The sequence below is a fragment of the Mastacembelus armatus genome, chromosome 16, assembly GCF_900324485.2.
Source record: "Mastacembelus armatus chromosome 16, fMasArm1.2, whole genome shotgun sequence".
Classification (NCBI taxonomy): Eukaryota; Metazoa; Chordata; class Actinopteri; order Synbranchiformes; family Mastacembelidae; genus Mastacembelus; species Mastacembelus armatus.
This window is the reverse complement of record NC_046648.1, coordinates 2,427,377-2,447,015: the sequence shown is the minus strand read 5'-3', so window position 1 is coordinate 2,447,015 and position 19,639 is coordinate 2,427,377. Positions and strand designations below refer to the sequence as shown.

The following is a 19,639-nucleotide window of genomic DNA, read 5'->3' as shown; positions in this document are numbered from 1 at the left end:
ACGATGGTGGTAATAAGGCTCCTGCTCTTCCTCCTCCTCCTCCTCTTCCTCCTCTCCTCGGTCGTTGTAAGCCACATCAGTAGGGTTGTACAGCTGGTTGTAGTGAGGGTTGTCGGGCTGGTAGTTACCGTGGGGCAGGGGTTGGACTGGGGTGGTGTGAATATTCAGGGTCAGTTAGAGAGCATGTTTGGGTCAGCACAACTGAACAATCCACCACTATAGGTAAGCATGGACCAAAGCTAATGCTGTCTTTGGAACTACAGCCACTTTAAATGCCACCAGCACTTAAAAGCAACAAGGAGGCAGTGTGGCATTAAAAGGTTAAGAGAAGTTGAATAGGAGTCTGAACGGAAAAGCATTAGGAAAGGAGCATGCACAGGTGGAAATGTGACTTTATAGCAGGTCAAGGTTATGTTAAATGTTAGCTCCTTGACATGAAAATAATCTTTTTGGGACTGTGTGTAAGCAGATTTGAAACCACAGATAAAATCCAAAAGATTGTGGTTAATGAAATGAAGACAAATTTAGTTTCTATCCCATATTGCTCATCTGTTTTTTCCAAAATAGATCACATTAAGGGTAAAATTGAGATTTTCTGCTGACAGTATATGAGATATAGTGCATGCAGCCAATCAGCATGAAGGACATTTATCACTATTTAGTGGCAATTAGCTTTGAAGAGGTTTGATCTTGATGCTGGGTGAAGGCTGCTGCAGCAAAGCATTGTGGGTTTGAGCATTTGTTGACAGATGGCACTGTGATCAGTGGTGGTCTTGTGGCAAGGTAAGCTAATCCATTATTGTCTGAGACGGACACAAACCAGTTCTGACAGGAAATTCAACTGACTGGTTTGTCACCACCTTTTCAGGAGTAATTGGGGAGGGGGTCCCCAGAGAACCAAAAAAAAAAAAAACAAAACAAACCACTGCTCCAGGAATTAGAAGTTGGGGTCAGGAGTAATTATCCATCCACAGAAACTGAATTTATCAATTTCTTCAGTTTCTAGTCTTATGTACAGGGTTTGGATGGAGGGAGGTTAAGGAGAGGAGGGTCAATGTTGGAAAAAGTTCCTCAGTAATCATTCCCATAGTCCTGTTGAACTTCAGTCAGAAAAAGACAGAGGGAGGGGAACACAGGGCAAAAAAAAAAAAAAATCAGAGAAGATGTTAGCTTACATCAGGAGGAAAACCCAACAAATAAAACCCCTCAAACCACACCGACAGAAGCTTTTCCAGAAAATTAGTTTTGGAATCAGTGTCTCTGTGTTACAGGAAGGACACAGACGCTGATTACACGACGAGTAATTCTTGCAATTAAAATTTCAAATGAATTTATACATTCATATGAAACATTTTTCCTTGCTCAAAATCTCACATTGCTCTCTCAGGATAGTGGCACAAAAAAGGAGCACCGTTAACTTATACCATGTTTCAGTCCATCTAAAACTGGAAATAAGGACAGACAACGTGCGAAGTCACCAGAAGTTGATCGCCCCCTGCTGGCTGCTTGCACTACAGGCCATAAACCTCCCCTCTCCATGTTAGCAGGTGGGACATGAGCCAAATTAAAAATTCAATGTATAAGTCAAATTTTTCCCAAAGTCAGTGTGCGTCATTTTAGTTAGATATTATCTCACTGGTTTGTGCACAAAACATTTTCCTGTTTTTAATACCAGAAAAACTGTGGTTGCAAAATGTCTCACATAAACAATATAGCAGCCTCATCCTCATATTTTAGCTTCAATTTCAACTGGTGACATGTGATCCACCTTTATGTAGCTTCTGTGGTTGGAAGTTAATAATAGAGAGTAAATTTTGGAATTGTTTTATTTAATTGTCATCTACAGGCAGCACCTACACATCCAGCTGCTGAGCTATAACCAGTTAACCTTAGTGTTCATATATGATAAACAATACTATTAAAGTTACACAATTTAAGCTCAAAATTTGCCTGCACTAATTTCTAGACATCTTGTATTTTCTAATGGCAGTTTGTCTTTTAAAGGGCCAGGGAGGCCATGTTTAATCCGCACATGGTTGGAAATAACAGACAAGACTCTTCTGAGTCATGAAATAAAAAAACATTCTGACTGGAATCTTTTTCATATAAAATAAATCAGGTATGATGGATGAAACAATGTCTCGTCCATCAGCTACTTTCAGTCGATGATATATCATCGTGATGACTTGTCAGGAGCTGTTAGATGTGTAACGTCCTTGCTGCAATGGCCCAGAAACAACGGGCACATTAACCTTAAGGTCCTCATCACTATGAATATTCAAAGACATCCTGTGTGTGTGTGAGAGCATATTTTATTTGAACTGAATATATACAAATAGCTTTTTCCCTCAGTGACACGGTTAACTTTTTAATCCATCAGTGTGGACATGAATGTATAAACTTCACAGTGGAAGCAGCTATAAAAGCCAGATTCACTCTCCAGTTCTCTGAGAACTTCATGAGAACAATAACAGTCTCAGAGAAAACAGCATTTGTGTGTTTTGCACTTATAAAAGGTGGTTTTATAGGATGGGAAGACTGGGCAGGGATAGACTTTTTAATAAAATGTATGTTAATAAAATTAGCAAATATAAAAATAAAACACTAATTGTAAACTCATAAAAGTGTAACCTGATGTTGATTATTGCTGAGTTGCAAAAGGCCAAATCAAGAAGTCTAAACAGGCAGCAGAATGTTTTTGTAAAGTCTGGGTATTTTGTGTTTTGTTCAGAAAAATATTCCAGTCACAATGTTATTTTTATGTCAAGTGCCAGAACCTGACCTATTGTAATTGCTTTTGTGTTCATTTGTGTACACCAGTGGTCCCCGAACGTTTGGATGGAGGGAGGTTATGGAGAGGAACATATTTAAATATTGGTGAGATTGAAGAGAAGGCGTGTCAATCGTTTTTGCTCTAAGTGGTTTATAACACACTATAATGTAAGAAGACGTCTTTATGGATTTATCAATAAATAAGCTATAACTGGAGGCTTTGTCATAGAAAATGTTGTAATTGTTCACAAATACTATACATTCATAAACACTTTAAAGTGTCTTTATATGGGAAATAACTGCATCATACAGTGGTGTTATAACTCAGGCTTGCATGAGTCCAAAATAATGGTGGGTTAAAGTGTCATCTGTAGCAGCTACAGGAGGTTTACCTCCAACATTGTATCCGAGACAGGAGTTCTGGTCACAGTAACCTGGTGGGCCAGCTGGTCCCGTGGCACCTGGATTTCCTGGCCTCCCTGCTGTCCCCGGGTTACCAGGCCGACCAGGTGGGCCCTGGCTACCTGTTCGTCCTTCACCTGGCAGCCCTGAAGACAGAGGAAAGGTCATAAATGTTCAGTGAAACATTTCCCAGTTTGGGATTAATAAAGTACATCTATATCTGTCTATCTATCTATCTGTCTATCTCTGGCAAGAAGAAGATAAATAAGGGATAAATAAAAGGAGAAACAGAAAAGGTAGGAAAATAAAACAGAGTGAAAATGTGCCACCCAGGGTAGATCTCGACAACTGTACTATCGCCTCTTCAATCTCTGATAAATTTCTCGGTTTCTGTAGCGAGACGTAAAAATTAGGGGGTAGCAAACGTTCGCTTGTCATTTCTGGGTCAGGGAGATAATGGTGGATGTCCTGAGGCCCAGCACAGGAATAACATAATACTTAGCTGAATTTTAGCCAGAGGCTTTTGTGTTCTGTTTATACAGGAGAAACCTCTCCACCAGGAATCGGCAGAAACATGAAATCAATATTTTGAAGGGTTTCATTTGCTCTGTGCTAAAATTATAATCCCACAAATATTTCAGAAAAGAAAGTGAATAAAGAGAGACAGCTACCCCTGTGCCTTTCTCTCAGAAAAGATTTGCTTTCTTATACAGGTTTTCTTTTATTGTTTTCTGATCATAGCAAAGTTTCCGGGGAGTTTTGTGAAGCTTCTTCTGCAAGTATCGATCGCACCACAGTAAACAGAAAATCCCAGCCCTGACATATTTTCATAACAGAAAGCTAAAACTCCACCGCAGCACACTGGGAAATCAATAGAGAATAATGTACATGGTCCAAAACGTCTGCCTGCCTTTCTCTGAAAGATTCAACACAAAGTAAAATCCAAAACACACCAAGCCTCTGTGCTATTTAATTAATTTTTTTTTTTTTTTTTGTCTTTGTTCAGTGGGAATACAATAAAAAAAATTTTCCACATTCAGTAGCTCCAGTCTGAAAACCCCAAAAACACAATGTCTACAACAAAATAATGCTGAATTATCACACAGCTGCAGCACCTCCCAGTGTTATGTGAGCAGTAACTGGATAGAGTGGATTCAGTTGGTTATATGTTTAACTGTAACGTACCTGGAGGTCCGGGTGGTCCTCGAGGTCCCTGACTCCCAACCCCTGGAATCCCCTTGTCGCCCTTCTCTCCTGGCAGACCTGGACACACAGATTAAAGATGATGAAAAGTAATGGCTTATCAAATAAAATACATTTTTAAATTTTAAACCAGATGTCCGGGTCATTTAATTTTCCTCAAATTTATCATATCACATCATTATTTACTGTTTAAAGCCAAATAGGTCAAATGATAAAGCAAAGACACGAGAAAAGTCCAAAAGATGAACACAGGATCAGCTTTTCTACATATGGAGTTTGTTACTTTTTAACTTGAGTGGAACATAAGTATTTTTTACATTTGTTTTTTGGTACTTTTACTTTATGTGAAGCATAGAAGTACTTCTTCCAAACGCTGCACTATGACAACACTGGTAATACGTTGCAAATGTTTGTAGAAAATGTGCTGGATAAATTACGCCTGGATGATGAGTCTAATAAAATGTATGATAAGTCAGCTGCTGTCCAGTAGTGCAGCTGTTTGAATGACCTAATGGAATAGTTTTCAAACACTCTAATATTAGCGAATTACACCAAAACGTAATGTAACGTTTTCTGTCCTTATGCTTTTGTGGCTGTCGTAATGACATTGTTAGGGAGGAATCACGATGAGGCCGAGGAGAAAACATCTTACATTGCTTCTAATATAAATGTTTATTCTCTATGCTGTCTTTTGGTTTACTAGTCGACTCCATAGTCACCTCTCTGCAGGACAATGATTTATGTGGAATCCAGTTTGTTAATTTTGCTGAAAAAAAATGATTGGTTTCTTATGTTCAGCCTGGGCATGGTTTTGTTCAGCCCTACATGGACCATCTGCAAAAATAACATGTCATTTTTCCTTAAATAAGCCATGCATCTTTCATAAATCTGGCTTGCTGTGGGTTCACTTCTTCAGCCTATAAAACAGTGAAGTAGATTGTGTGTGTGGCAGAGCAGTGGCTGCAGATTGTAAATGTGACTGTGGGTAATCAGACATCTGAACTGTGGAGGAGGATATAGCCATGCTGGACATTTCCTGACAGTAGTTTTACGGTTCTCAGCTTTCCTTGTGTGTGTGCAGCCTCATTCAGTATGTGGTACTTTAGTGTGGGTTGCATGTTTAACTGATGAAGACAGAGCCTTGTAAAGCCTTGTGGCATAAAGATGACCTCATGGAGTTAGAGTCTTATGGCCTGAGCTAAACCTCATGGCTGCTCTGACCCTGACTGAGTTTGTCTGGGGACTGGAAATACAGAAAACAAGCAGGGAAGTCGATGCTCCAGCAGGAGAAACTGGTTTTCTTGTGCTTTTTAAAGTAAAAACTCCCAGTTTTTGTTGAAACTGAATCACTTTACATACTGGAATGTGTTTGATTATTGTAAAACCACACTCTCATCATCTGGACATACATAAACATTCACACCACCATAGGTTAATACGGCGTACAGCAGTTACCATCTTTAGCCAAATGAGCAATCTCTTCTTCTGTGATATTTATTCAGAAGACATTAACAGCAATAGCAGCTTCGCATCGTATTATTTTCCATTAAAATAGGCTCAATTTGTCATGTGAATGTATTTTATGTAAAGTACAACATGTCTGTTTTAATAACTGTTTCCATTTTCTAACTGTTTTTTTGACTTTTGCTTTTGGTTTGATAGTGAAGATGCAGATAGGAAACATAAGGATGTGAGAGATGAGGCATTATCAGTATGACGGAGACTCAGAGGGTCTTGCTAAGAAACGTGGAAGTGCCCAAATCCAGGTGTGCTAAGCCCGACAGGTTTACCCAAAAGTGGACATCGAAGCTGTCAACACAGCTGTCATACTTCAAGCTGTCACACCAGAGACAATGGCATCTACAAAGTACTGAAACAAGAGTATGAACACGTCTGTAAAAACGGATTTTTTTCTATATTTAACATGCAAAACCTGTCTTCGCTTTCCCAATAGTGGTAATTGAGTTTAGACTAAATTGTAATTATATTCATTTACACAATGAAGTTTGCAAAAAGTGGTCTGAACACTTTCCGAAGCTACTGCAGATAAAAGACCCCTAATCCCAAAGCAGCTTTTCATTTGTAAGTTATGACAGAAAAACCCCAAGGTTGCAGTTTCCTGGTGGTCTAAGCCTTTAAGATGCTGCGCTCATGAGCCACATAGTCCCTGGTTTGAGTCCTGCTAGAACCAATTGTGCATGACATTCCCCATTTCTGCCCTTGTTTTCTATCAACTCCTCTTCCGTTCTGCGTCAGTCTCTCCTGACATTTGTTATCCCATTCTGTAAATAACCTTGTCACTTCTCAAAAAGAGCTTTAATCACCTCTTTCTCCTGGTTGTCCGTTCTGCCCGCTGTTACCAGGGAAGCCTGGTCTGCCGGGCGGACCTTGCTCTCCCTGAGGTCCTGGTAGGCCTCTCCTACCCGGCTCCCCTGGTGGTCCGGGAACTGTTCGGATGGACGCTGCTGGCTGAACGGGAATCTGGTTCAGGATGGAGTTATAGCGAGACAAGTGGCCTACAGGAGGAAAAGGAGGAGAATGCTTTGAAATGATACAGAATCTGTTTTGGTTTCTTTCATGATGTTTGTATGTCACGACTAAATGATATACTCATGGAAATATGACTCATTACTCACTCTGGATGAGCTGTTCACACACTTGCCGTGCGATGGCGCGTACAGCAGCTTGGGACTGAACATCACCCTGAAGGACCGACGACAAAGAGACAACACAGAGCTCTAAAGGTGTGGTGTGTTATGGTGCGTTATACAAACACACCATCGACTGATACCAGGATAAAGGATTTGAAAATCGTACAATTAGATATAAATCAAAACATTATTCTGTGAAATATCTGGGCAGACCAGCAGCTGTTGGCAAGTACCAAAACAACGTTTAACTAGTAAAGGAGCATGTGGGTCTATGAATGAGAGAACAGACTGTGACTGAAGAATTTAACTGAACCTTAACTGGATCTATGAAGAGTCTTAGTTGACATTTAACTTTGCATGTAGTGAGCTGAAACAACACCTGGAACTGAGTTGATAAATAAAAAGGTCTCTAACTTCAGGACTGTTTTTTGAAATGTACTTTAATCTGTAACTCCTAATTGGATTTATTTAAAGTTCAGCTTGTTCTACAGAGTATACGCAGCCTGTGAGAACAGGTGAGTAATATCTTCTCTGGCTTTGGGGAGTTTTCTAAGGTTTGAAGAAATAACCCTAATGAATTCATCCTGGTTTGTTTGGCTTAGAGCTGCAGCACAAACAGAAAGCATGAGCTACAAGAGGCTTGAACGATCTAGGCATTTAGGAGGGAAGTGTTCCTACATTACAGAAAGGATCCAGGGTTTTTGGATCCTGACCTATACTGTGTCAGGATATCTTCACTTCTGCAGAGTCATGCAACTTTATAGACATGCTGGAATTTACCTTTATGATGATGATTTTGTGCTTTTCAAAACACTCATTGGTTCTAACTCAGATTTAGACTAATGACTTCGAAGGCTATTGAGCTGAATTGGTCACACGGCTCATTTAAGATGAATGCTAAAAAGGCAACATTTCTCACATTGATGTGGTTTTACTGCTAAGCCAGTATTTATTATGAATTCAACAGCTGGCCATTTGCTCTTTCCCCATATAATCATCATCATCATACAGTCATTTGATGTGACATCCATTACTGTGTATACAAAAACATATTTATAGGGAAAAGGCCTTAAAGAAGATGTTTATTTTTCTCCTGTACTGTATTAAGACATTCTGTGCTTGTGAAATGAATATCTGGGTAGATGCAGGCTATAAGATACAGATTTTAAGCAGCTTTAATCACAACTGGGTCACCACACACGAGGAGAAAATCCTGTCATGTATTTTTACATAGATTTTAAACACAAAAATTGAACTGGAACAAGGTACAAATGCCCCCAACAGTTGATAAAGTGAAGCAGAAACAGGAATTACAGGTTCAGGTCAATTTGCCAAGTTGTATGTGTCTCCAGCCCTCAGCAGTGATGACCTTGCTACTGTGTCAGCAAAAATACGCACGGCAGCAAATTTGACTGATTTGATTTGGTGTGCTCTAAATGAGGTTGAGGGAGTGAAACGAGAAATAAAGTGAATTTGTGCACAACTGCAGAAGGCCAACAACGAACAGTAAATGTGAATTGGAGAGTAATTCAGCTTCTTCAAAACAACGTTGTGAAGCATTAGTGAGAAATTGTTGGAGGTTTACTTCCACAGCAAAATGGAGCAGTAAAACGTGATTTTCTCTAAACTGTGGTTGAAACGTGTGAGTGAAATGACTTACTCTTTCTCCCTTATCGCCTTTGGTACCAGCAGGACCCTGGAACATAAAAGCACAGGAGCAGAATAAACATTTGACTGGGATGTGTACTCAGAAATAGCAATGCTTGTGTCTCTTTTTCCCTCTCGAGTGTCCCCACCCCATTATTCTCCCTCTTTCTTCACCCTTTTCTTCATACCTCTTCACTGATCTAATGGATGAATACATTTAAATTTTGACAAAATGTGTTTTTTGTGTGCAAAAGAAAACACACATAAGACCCAAACCAGTGTGACGACAAAGACCAATTTCAGTGTCTTGGAGAGGCTTCCCTTCTACTACTGCGACGGACACAGATGCATCTGATAAGACACACGTACACACACAAACCTACCCAGCACATAAAGCCTGTTAATGCATATCAGAGTGTCTAACACATTATCCAGCAACAAACAGGAGACAGATACATCCTGGTCCCAAAGCCATGTGCTGATATGAAAACTATCAGTTTAGTGCTATTGCAGTTTTTGAATAAAGGTTTGTTTATCTTGGGGGAAACATGCTCTTGACCACCAACTGTGTGCGGCTGTGTTTGTGTGCACGAGTGCGAGTTGGCGGATGTGTGCGGCCTATTGTATGAATGTTATATTGTAGATAATCCAAATGATGGGCCAACATTTGATACAGCTGTTGACCTGGAGTGCAGGTCTCCACAAAATAAGAGTCTTCCTCTGTATTTCCTTTGTGTGTCTGTCTGGATCACCTGATCGTCCTGGGCACATAAACGTCTACTGTCATATCAGTGTGACATGGGAAAACCAAATCAACCGAACTTACCGAGAATGGAGTATCTGTCATAAAAATCTGGTTTTTATTATTTAATGAAAACTATCTTCCCACAGCACACAGCATACACGTCTTTCCAAAGCTCTAACTTGATGTTTTTTCCCTCAGAATGTTTCCCAGTTTGTCTGCAGGGGACTATGTTTATGAAGTCGTTCCCCTTTCACAGGACCTCAGGGTGGACTGATAAACTGGTCAGGAGAAAAATGTGGCTTTCTTTTTTGCAACTGGCAACCATAAGGTTGCTCACCCCCCAAGTTAAACAAGATATATAAAAAAAAAAACCCCTCAGTCAATGGGAGACTAGTGATGCCATCTGAAATACAGACACACACAAACCCAGCTACAACTGAGTTTGGGCTAAAATGTACGTCAGTGAAACAGCAAACCCAATTTAAGATGTACAATCCAAACACATTATCAAGTTTTGATGCTAGATACACTGGACACTGATCATTTCTGGTTCCTCAGTGCCCTAGACCTTGCAAAGACCTAAACAATAAGCTTTAAATATGTGTACTAATGTTTTGTTCTGTTTCATACTATAAACTCTTAAGAATATTGATCTTGATGGCTACAGCGTAACAGTACCAGATGCATCGTCATTCCTAAGACAGAACAGATGTGAGAACCTGAAATAAAAGTGTAAACCTCTTTATCTTTACAATCCATCTTGTCTTCATGACTAAAAATCCACTGTGATGGAACAAATGTGGACAGATATGTGGAACCTTGTGAGGAATCTGTAGGACTGACTTCTACAAGGTTTCTTAAGGTCAGTCGATGATGATAAAGCAAAATGCTCAATTTCCCTGCAGCTTTGAATGGCTGCAATTTCAGATAAACTCTTGTTTTAGACAAAAAAACATTCTCCTGCTGCAGCAAACTGGCAAAAGGTTCCAGGGGGCAGAACAGGGACTGAATCAGCAACTTAATGTTAAGGTGAAGTTTGAAACTAAAACTTTTGGTTAAAGACAAAACAACATTGTCTGTCAGTGTTTAGGTTCCACACTCATACCATGACTCACAGATGATGCATGTGCACGTGTGTGTGTGTGTGTGTGTGTGTGTGTGTGAGCAACTGGGGAACGTGTCATTTAGTGATTTATAGCTCTCTCTCTCTGGGCCAAACTTTGCTGCTGGCCTGCAGAGCTGACCTGAGACCAGATTAGCTGTCACCAACATCACAGCATCATCTGTTCCTGTTAGCATTACACCAAGTCTGGAATGCACCATCCTCTCCTTCACATCTTGTTCTGTCACTTGCACATTTTTCTTCTTCAGCATAGTTAAACAAACCATCACTTACTGTAAAATTCTGATTTAAAAAAAAAAAAAAAGTATTTAGTATTTTTTAAAGTCATCCTAGCAGATTTGTATAATTGAGGCATATCCACCATGTCAGCAAGACCATCCTATTGTGTCCAACAATAACAGACGGTTTCCAGTTTACAGAAGGGATCTCAGAAAGTAGAACAGGACAAACAATCTGCAAAGCATGAGCTCCTTGTCAGTTTTGGAACCAAACCACAATGTTTTTTTATGTATTTAAACAGATTTACAACTACGTGAAGCAGCTCTCTTATTGATGTTCCCTATAAATTCAGGACGGCATAACAAGGGAAACATCCAAAAATAAGAAATCAAAAAAGAGGAAGAGGAGGAGGATGTAGTGGAGAGGTAATTTCATTTCATTGTCAATTTAGGAAAAGTATGTCAGATTCTCCTGAACCGAATGAGACGTGAGACAATGTGCGAGACTAGTTCATAGTTGACACCATTGGTCTCTTAGTATCAGCTTAAACCAAACAGACCTTCACGTAGGTTATTTCGGTATCATGTCTTCATTCAGAGTCAACGGTATTTCACATCAATTTTTACAAAATGAAATTGTACTTACTTGAAGCCCTTGTTCCCCCTGGGGCCCTGTTGCTCCACCTGGTCCCGGAGCTCCAGGTGCTCCTGGGGTTCCCTGAGAAAAACAGGCAATAATAATAAGACAGAGATAGAGAATGGAGGTCATGGAAAGCAGAAAAATCAGTCAGTCAATGGTCCATGGCAGTCTGCTACAAAAAAAATTATGTTGAGAACAAAATAAGAGACTTACAATAGGTCCAGGAGGTCCTTGTCGTCCTTGTGGGCCATTATTACCTGGCAGACCCTTCAACAGCAGAAGTGAAATATATTCAGTATAACACTAGGTGCACTTTCATAATTGTAGGTTGTTTTGCACAATCCTGTTCTAAATGGCCTGAGGAATTTCCTGCAAATCTCCAGACTAAACTGACCATGACACTGTTATTTTCTAATACCATCAACATAAAGGCTACTGCTGGAAACCAAACCCAGTAGCTGCTGCATCTACTATTTCAGCTGGTTATTGTCCAATCCAAAAACTTTCCAGCAACTGCCTCCACTCATTATCTTAGTTTTAAGTTTAGACAGAACGAACAAATCACAGGTGCGTTCCGTTCCTGACAGTAGGGTGTTTCTGAATAAGATGGATTTTAGTTGCTTCAGGGTGTGTAAAACCACCTCTGCCCTTTAATCTCTTCTCCATGACGCTGTGGTTTTAAAATTACATGCGCAAAAGAAATTGCAGCTTTATCCTCAGAAGCACATGAATACCTACAACACTTCTGGAGACCAGCCTTCTGAATGTAAGACACATAATAACATGATATATGATGCCACAGTGATGGCTTTGTTGTCTTCATATTTATGGCTCATATAAATTGAACAAATTCAGTGCTAATAACACACAGTTTGGCATCAGACTGTGCTGGAAAAAAGCTTAACCTTAGCTTCAGCTAATCCTTTCATTTTAGCTTGGATGTCAGTCAAAGTTTGTGGTTGCACATCGACACTGATGCCCTTTCATCATGTACACATCTTGTATGGTTCTTAATTTAGCCTGTGTGGGGTAAATTTAAAAAGTATAACACATCTAAGGTACAGATATATCTGTCCCTCTGTCCCCCTCAGCCACTGTCTCAGGTCCTCAGGCCACCATATTTATTTAGACCTCGTCAGACGTGCTGATCTCCACCTGTGTCCTAGAGGCCCTTAAGACTTTCTTACCTGACTCTACCTGGTTAGTATCAGCTTTACTGAGCCAAATGTAAGCCAAGCTGTTTGTTTTATGTCTGCTGTCACACGGGCTGCAATTTTCAGCCCGATGTGACTAAAGTGTCTGCAGTGTGGAAATATTTTAATTCAGAAAGTGAAAACTGTCCAGTAGCCAGTTGCAATAGCTGCAATACGAACATGTCTTGAACCTGTGCTAAGCTGCAACATGTGGAACTGAACTATTTAATACATTTTAGTTTGTTTACGTCATGATTTTGTTAAAAAAAAAAAAAAAAACAAGCAAAACCAAAGCTGCACTGTGGGAAACTAACATTAAAGCCAAATAAAAAAATATTTTTAGTTTGTTTAGCCTGTAAAAAAATGTAAACATTATGGACCAGCTTGGATCAGGCATCTTATTTCTTAACACACTGTGGAGCTATCCAATCGTCGAGCATATACACTTGATTTGAAAACTTTATTGCACTTGAAATTGTCCCTGTGCAAATGTATCTGTAATCTATGTATGAGCTGAAGGTCAGACTTGCATTAGCGGGAAAAAACCTTGACTGGGACATCCCTAGTTTCAACTCAGGATAAGAAACTAAACTATTCCTGCCTGAGTCCTACATTTGGGACTTCCTTTGATTTTTCAGCTCGTATATTGGGGATTTGTTATGTTTTCCACAATTTCTAATCCTCTTCAAAAACAAAAAGAAAAGGTGACACTATATCTGAGTGAGGGAAGCTGCTCTGTGTCATTACATTCTAAGTAGATGCAGCATCAGGTTTAATATAATTCTCATTAGGATCTTTACCTTCCTTATACCAAGTGTTTGATTGCACACACACAAAAAAAAAAAGTCTACATTAATTACACAGTCACATATCCACAAGCTCCTGTGAAAGCCTCAGCCAGTGCGTGACATCAAAAAGCTCCTAAGGGAGAGTCACTCTGGTGTCACACAGTAAACACTTGCCCTGCTGAACCCACTAATGGGACTCTGGAGGAGGCCTTAAGTCCTACTTATTCTCAAATATCACAAAGCCACAGACTTTCTTTTGAAATCCTTTCAGAATGAGCAGAAACACCTCTGGAACAATAATAATCCCAATGTTAAGACCAAAAACATTCACAACATTTCCCAGTGTGAAGCAGAAAAGTTCAGCCTGGTGTCATATTATAAACGCTGTCTAGTAAATTACACTAAAAAAAAACTCCAGTAATGACAGAGCTTCACGGACATATTTTATTGATCCAGTGCTGGAGCATAATGCAATGTAACAATTATGCTCACACCATCAATACTGACTATGTTATTATCCAGACATTTCAGCTTGAGGTTGAAATAAGAATTTCTGCTTTCTGCCTTCTCTCTCAGGAGTCAGTGTCATGAAAATGCATTGCTGCTGATATATTTTGGAAGCCAGGCAGCTGGAAGGTTTTTGTCTTATTTGTAGTCAGAGTTAGAGCTGGTTTAGTTCAGATTTATACATGAACGCAGGTTGTATCTGTGTAACCTCTATTAAGACTTCTGTTTATTTAAATCAAACTTTCTTTGCAAAGGGGTAAACTTGGCTGCTCTACTTTAAATTTTGATGAGAACTGTAGCTTCTCTAGCTTAGATAACTTACAAGTCGGTCGTACATCTAAATAATAAAGATGTGAGCCAAAATGATGGACCAGACAAAAGCAAGTTTTTATGCATCTGGACTATGGTGAAAATCTAGAGCCACTCAGTTTGGTCCTGAGTTTAAAAAAAAAAAAAAAAGAAAACTTCTGTAATAAAAGCATCGATGACAAAGTTATAGCTTTCCTTGATCCACTTTTGCTGTGATATGAACAAAGTAAGTACCCAGGAGACAGTCAATGTTGTTTCAACTGATCTGACTGGCTTCTGCAGTACAATAGTGGCCAGATTACTTTGGCTTCCAAATGCCTCACAAAAAGCCTTTTTACAGTGTGTATGCCTGGTGGACTGGTGCAATGCTGATAAGGTTTTACTGTGAATCAATCAATCTGCTTTCCCTGTTCTCCTTTATACAAATTAGATGAATAAATCCCCATCAAGTAGCAAATTTAATAAGCAGTGTAGGCAGCTGGGATTTTCAAAAGCTGCTTTCTGTTCATAAATACTGTTCAATTGGTGACTTTCTATACCACTGTCAAATGAAAGTGATAGCAGGAAAGGCTGCAGCATAGATAACCTCTGGAGAATTGATTTTTATCAGGATTTCACTACGCCACAGTGCTTCCAATGCATCTGCAGCAAAATGCATTTAGAGAGAAGTGAATCTAAACGTACTGTTAGAAATGTGACACCACCCACTGCCATTTATTCTGCCGCAACAAAAGTGTGATTTAATTGTCATTTGGGCTAATTTTCTGCTTTTCTCTGTAGTAATTACAAACATTACAAAGACAAGTCCAAATAACTACAGATTGTAACATCCTGATGAAATATGACAATGGCACATCCCCTTTGCAACATTGATTGTGGCATTGTGATGTCTTTCCCCGTTGATAGCAGCCAAACATGCTCCCTGATTACTAATTTCACATGATCGCACTCATCAGTGGAAAACATGGCCTTTAGTCTGTGAACATGGCTGTGACACAGTGCAGGTTGGTGCAGAATAAATCCTGATATAACAGCACTGACCTGCTAAGTCTAATCATATAAAAAGTTTTCCTTACTGGCACTCACTTCTTAATTTGTTGAACTTGTTTCTTTACATAAGGCCTTATATATTGGGCCTTATGTGACATTCAGAGTGAACCAAAACCTAAGCAGAGAACGTGATTAAAGCTCAAAGTCCAGTAATAATAAAATGTTAAAAATGTGTGTTGACATAAGAATCTGTTGTACAACATTTGAGTTGGAAGTTGGTTTGTTGTGGGGCCCTGAAGATTTATGGTTATCACGGTTTGATAACCCCCCCTCACCCCCCCACACATTGGGCTTACAGGACATGGGAATCTAGGACTCCCCCATTTCTTGGCACAACTAACTGTATTTGTACAGATCGTATGTCATAAAAAATGACATTTATTGTGCTATATTAAGGTGCTATTTTCATGCCTTTCTACATGGTCATGGTCCTCCTTACTACTGTAAGTCATAAAAACAGTCACTTCTAAGCCTTTTATTCTGATGTGAGCAACTGTCCATATACAGTGGGTACGGAAAGTATTCAGACCCCTTTAAATTTTTTACTCTTTGTGTCATTGCAGCCATTTGCCAAAATCAAAAAAGTTCATTTTATTTCTCATTAATGTACACTCAGCACCCCATCTTGACAGAAAAAAACAGAAATGTAGAAATTTTTGCAAATTTATTAAAAAAGAAAAACTGAAATATCACATGGTCATAAGTATTCAGACCCTGTGCTCAGTATTGAGTAGAAGCACCTTTTGAGCTAGTACAGCCATGAGTCTTCTTGGGAATGATGCAACAAGTTTTTCACACCTGAATTTGGGGATCCTCTGCCATTCTTCCTTGCAGATCCTCTCCAGTTCTGTCAGGTTGGATGGTGAACGTTGGTGGACAGCCATTTTCAGGTCTCTCCAGAGATGCTCAATTGGGTTTAGGTCAGGGCTCTGGCTGGGCCAGTCAAGAACGGTCACAGAGTTGTTCTGAAGCCACTCCTTTGTTATTTTAGCTGTGTGCTTAGGGTCATTGTCCTGTTGAAAGGTGAACCTTCGGCCCAGTCTGAGGTCCTGAGCACTCTGGAAGAGGTTTTCTTCCAGGATATCTCTGTACTTGGCCACATTCATCTTTCCTTCAATTGCAACCAGTCGTCCTGTCCCTGCAGCTGAAAAACACCCCCACAACATGATGCTCCCACCACCATGTTTCATTGTAGGGATTGTATTGGGCAGGTGATGAGCAGTGCCTGGTTTTCTCCACACATACCGCTTAGAATTAACGCCAAAAAGTTCAATCTTGGTCTCATCAGACCAGAGAATCTTATTTCTCATAGTCTGGGAGTCCTTCATGTGTTTTTTGGCAAACTCTATGCGGGCTTTCATGTGTCTTGCACTGAGGAGAGGTTTCCATCGGACCACTCTGCCATAAAGCCCCGACTGGTGGAGGGCTGCAGTGATAGTTGACTTTGTGGAACTTTCTCCCATCTCCCTACTGCATCTCTGGAGCTCAGCCACAGTGATCTTTGGGTTCTTCTTTACCTCTCTCACCAAGGCTCTTCTCCCACGATTGCTCAGTTTGGCTGGACGGCCAGGTCTAGGAAGAGTTCTGGTTGTCCCAAACTTTTTCCATTTGAGGATTATGGAGGCCACTGTGCTCTTAGGAACCTTGAGTGCTGCAGAAATTCTTTTGTAACCTTGGCCAGATCTGTGCCTTGCCACAATTCTGTCTCTGAGCTCCTTGGGCAGTTCCTTTGACCTCATGACTCTCATTTGTTCTGACATGCACTGTGAGCTGTAAGGTCTTATATAGACAGGTGTGTGCCTTTCCTAATCAAGTCCAATCAGTTTAATTAAACACAGCTGGACTCCAATGAAGGAGCAGAACCATCTCAAGGAGGATCAGAAGAAATGGACAGCATGTGAGTTAAATATGAGTGTCACTGCAAAGGGTCTGAATACTTATGACCATGTGATATTTCAGTTTTTCTTTTTTAATAAATTTGCAAAAATTTCTACATTTCTGTTTTTTTCTGTCAAGATGGGGTGCTGAGTGTACATTAATGAGAAATAAAATGAACTTTTTTGATTTTGGCAAATGGCTGCAATGACACAAAGAGTGAAAAATTTAAAGGGGTCTGAATACTTTCCGTACCCACTGTATCTGCTGCTTCCATTTTGCTTGACATTTGGTCTTATGTGTCTGTACATTCACTGGTACGTCAGACTCCCCAAGTCTGAAAACAGATCATCAAAAGTGTAGGTTCACATGTGAGGGTTACAGATGAAAACACACCGTCAAAGCTAAAAGAGTCATTGGGAAGCAGGTTAAAAACATTAATGCATGTGTTAATTCAGAACGTAACAGTTGTTAGTGGATACGCTGATTAAGCCAAGATAAAACGTGAGTTAATGTTTTCAAGCCTGAAAACTGTCTATGACTTCTGGAGAGGAATATCTGAACCCCTGACAGCAAACCGAGATATAAGAGCTGGATTATGTCTAGAGCCTTTCACCTCACCAGCAGCCAGGTCAGGATAAAACTCCCCTGTTATCGTATTACATATTAGGATAAAACCTTCTCTTCCTGCTTGCCGACGCGTTACGCTCTGACTGTGGTTTTGTTTTGGTTATCTACAGCCCAGCTTCCCCTGTCAGCATCAACTACAGTCAGCTGGGATCTCAACGAATGTGAAGGTTTTGTTCCAAAGCTCGTACATATGTATTATTTTCAACAAGTGGCAGAAATCTATGAACAAATAGCTGGAAATTTAGATAATGTGCACAGAAAAAATACAAGCGTTTGACTTATACTGCACTTTGACAGAAAACTTCAAGAATAAATAAAATCTTAAAACACATTTAAAATAAAGACTGTAAAAGTATTTTCAAGGAATCAAATCTGAACTTCTTTATTGACTTTCATGTAAATTCAGTACCTGCAAAAAAGCTGCTACTCAAATCTAAAGGTTTTTAGCAACATTGTGCAACTGTAACATATAATGAACAAATGTACATTGTGTTTTAAATTTGGTAGATTTTTCAAAATGACAGTTTGTTATGCATTCTCTCATTACCTTTTCCCCAGTCCATTTAAAATGGTCCTTTTTATATCTATATCTATATGACTAGTCAGTAGAATGATATATTATCAGCATTTACATTTATTTTCTCTACAGTACAGAACAACTGCCTTCTAGTCTCAGCTTGTTTGTACACCTCATTTAACTCAAAACAAAAAACTTAATTTAATTTCTATATACACTCATAATAAAATATATACAGCTCCATTTACATTATTTTCCTGTGTACTTTCCTGGATCTTTGCAAAATGACAATACTATATAATCCACAGAGGTGAGGGGAGTTTTTGATCTTACCCTTGCTCCTGGGGGACCTTCTCTACCAGGTGAGCCGGGGCTTCCAGGAACACCCTAAACAAAACACAACAAAACATTAACTACAAAACAAATTGAATCACAAAAGAAATAAGTAACACACAGTGTAAGTAACGACACTTAGTGAAGCTATTAAAAAGAGAGAAGCAGCCTCAATGCGAATATTTTATGTTGGAAACTGAACGTGTTACTTTTATGATGAGCTGTTCTTTGTTCTTTAGGATCAGGGTTCTGGCTTATGTATCTATGCTACATACAACATATTTAAAATCCAATCCAATAGCATATATGCAGTTCTGCTCAATGACAGTAGTGAAGATTTCTGAAAAGAGGTTTTAACCCCGTGGACACAGGACAATCTTTGGACCATCTATTGCCACATTTCTCCTCCTTCCACCTTCTGTGCAGGTCAGTGCACACAGCCAATTCCAAAATACAGTCACGGATTAAGTGTTGAGATGATTTATCTCTGCTCTTCAGCATTAGTGGAAAGCTCATAAAACAGGACAGTTAACACTGTTAAAGGTTCTACAAATTACAGGACAGGGTTGCAGAGGACAGGCCTCATATGATTAATGATGTGCCAACGTCTAGATGATGGCGCTGATGGCGCTCTACCAAGACATCAAAAATAATATTTTACCTGTCACTTTCTCACACTCACACACACACACACACACACACACACACACACACACTGCAGAGAAATAAACATAATAAACAATCCATCTTATATCTTATACCCATGGTCCTAAACACAGTCACTGACAGACAAAACTCCACCAGTTCAGCAAAGGTATTTCAGTTTGTTTGAGTAAGTTTTATATGTAATTAAGGAAGAATCAAGAAAAATCAAACCACCTAAAACAAGTTCATCTGCACCAGAAATGAAATAGATTGAAATACTAAAATCACTTGAGAAGAAGGGTCAAGGTTCACAGCCACACACTCTATATTATGTTTTAATATTGTGCAATAAATGTTCTAATGTAGCTGTAATCGATTAGATTTACCTGAT

The 19,639-nt window shown here is 39.5% G+C and overlaps 1 protein-coding gene across 1 annotated transcript in view; it reads right to left on the bottom strand.

The window, feature by feature from the left end:
• Positions 1 to 929: 929 nt before the first annotated feature.
• col14a1a (collagen, type XIV, alpha 1a) overlaps positions 930 to 19,639 on the bottom strand; it is a 111,975-nt gene continuing 93,265 nt past the window's right edge. Inside the window, exons 40-48 of the mRNA XM_026293208.2 lie at positions 18,604 to 18,657; positions 11,615 to 11,668; positions 11,408 to 11,479; positions 8,689 to 8,724; positions 7,014 to 7,080; positions 6,702 to 6,893; positions 4,360 to 4,437; positions 3,165 to 3,320; positions 930 to 1,100 (exon numbers count right to left, since the gene is read on the bottom strand). Coding sequence (XP_026148993.1) covers positions 1,072 to 1,100; positions 3,165 to 3,320; positions 4,360 to 4,437; positions 6,702 to 6,893; positions 7,014 to 7,080; positions 8,689 to 8,724; positions 11,408 to 11,479; positions 11,615 to 11,668; positions 18,604 to 18,657 — 738 coding nt within the window. The 3' untranslated portion in view covers positions 930 to 1,071. The remainder of the gene's footprint in view (positions 1,101 to 3,164; positions 3,321 to 4,359; positions 4,438 to 6,701; positions 6,894 to 7,013; positions 7,081 to 8,688; positions 8,725 to 11,407; positions 11,480 to 11,614; positions 11,669 to 18,603; positions 18,658 to 19,639) is intronic.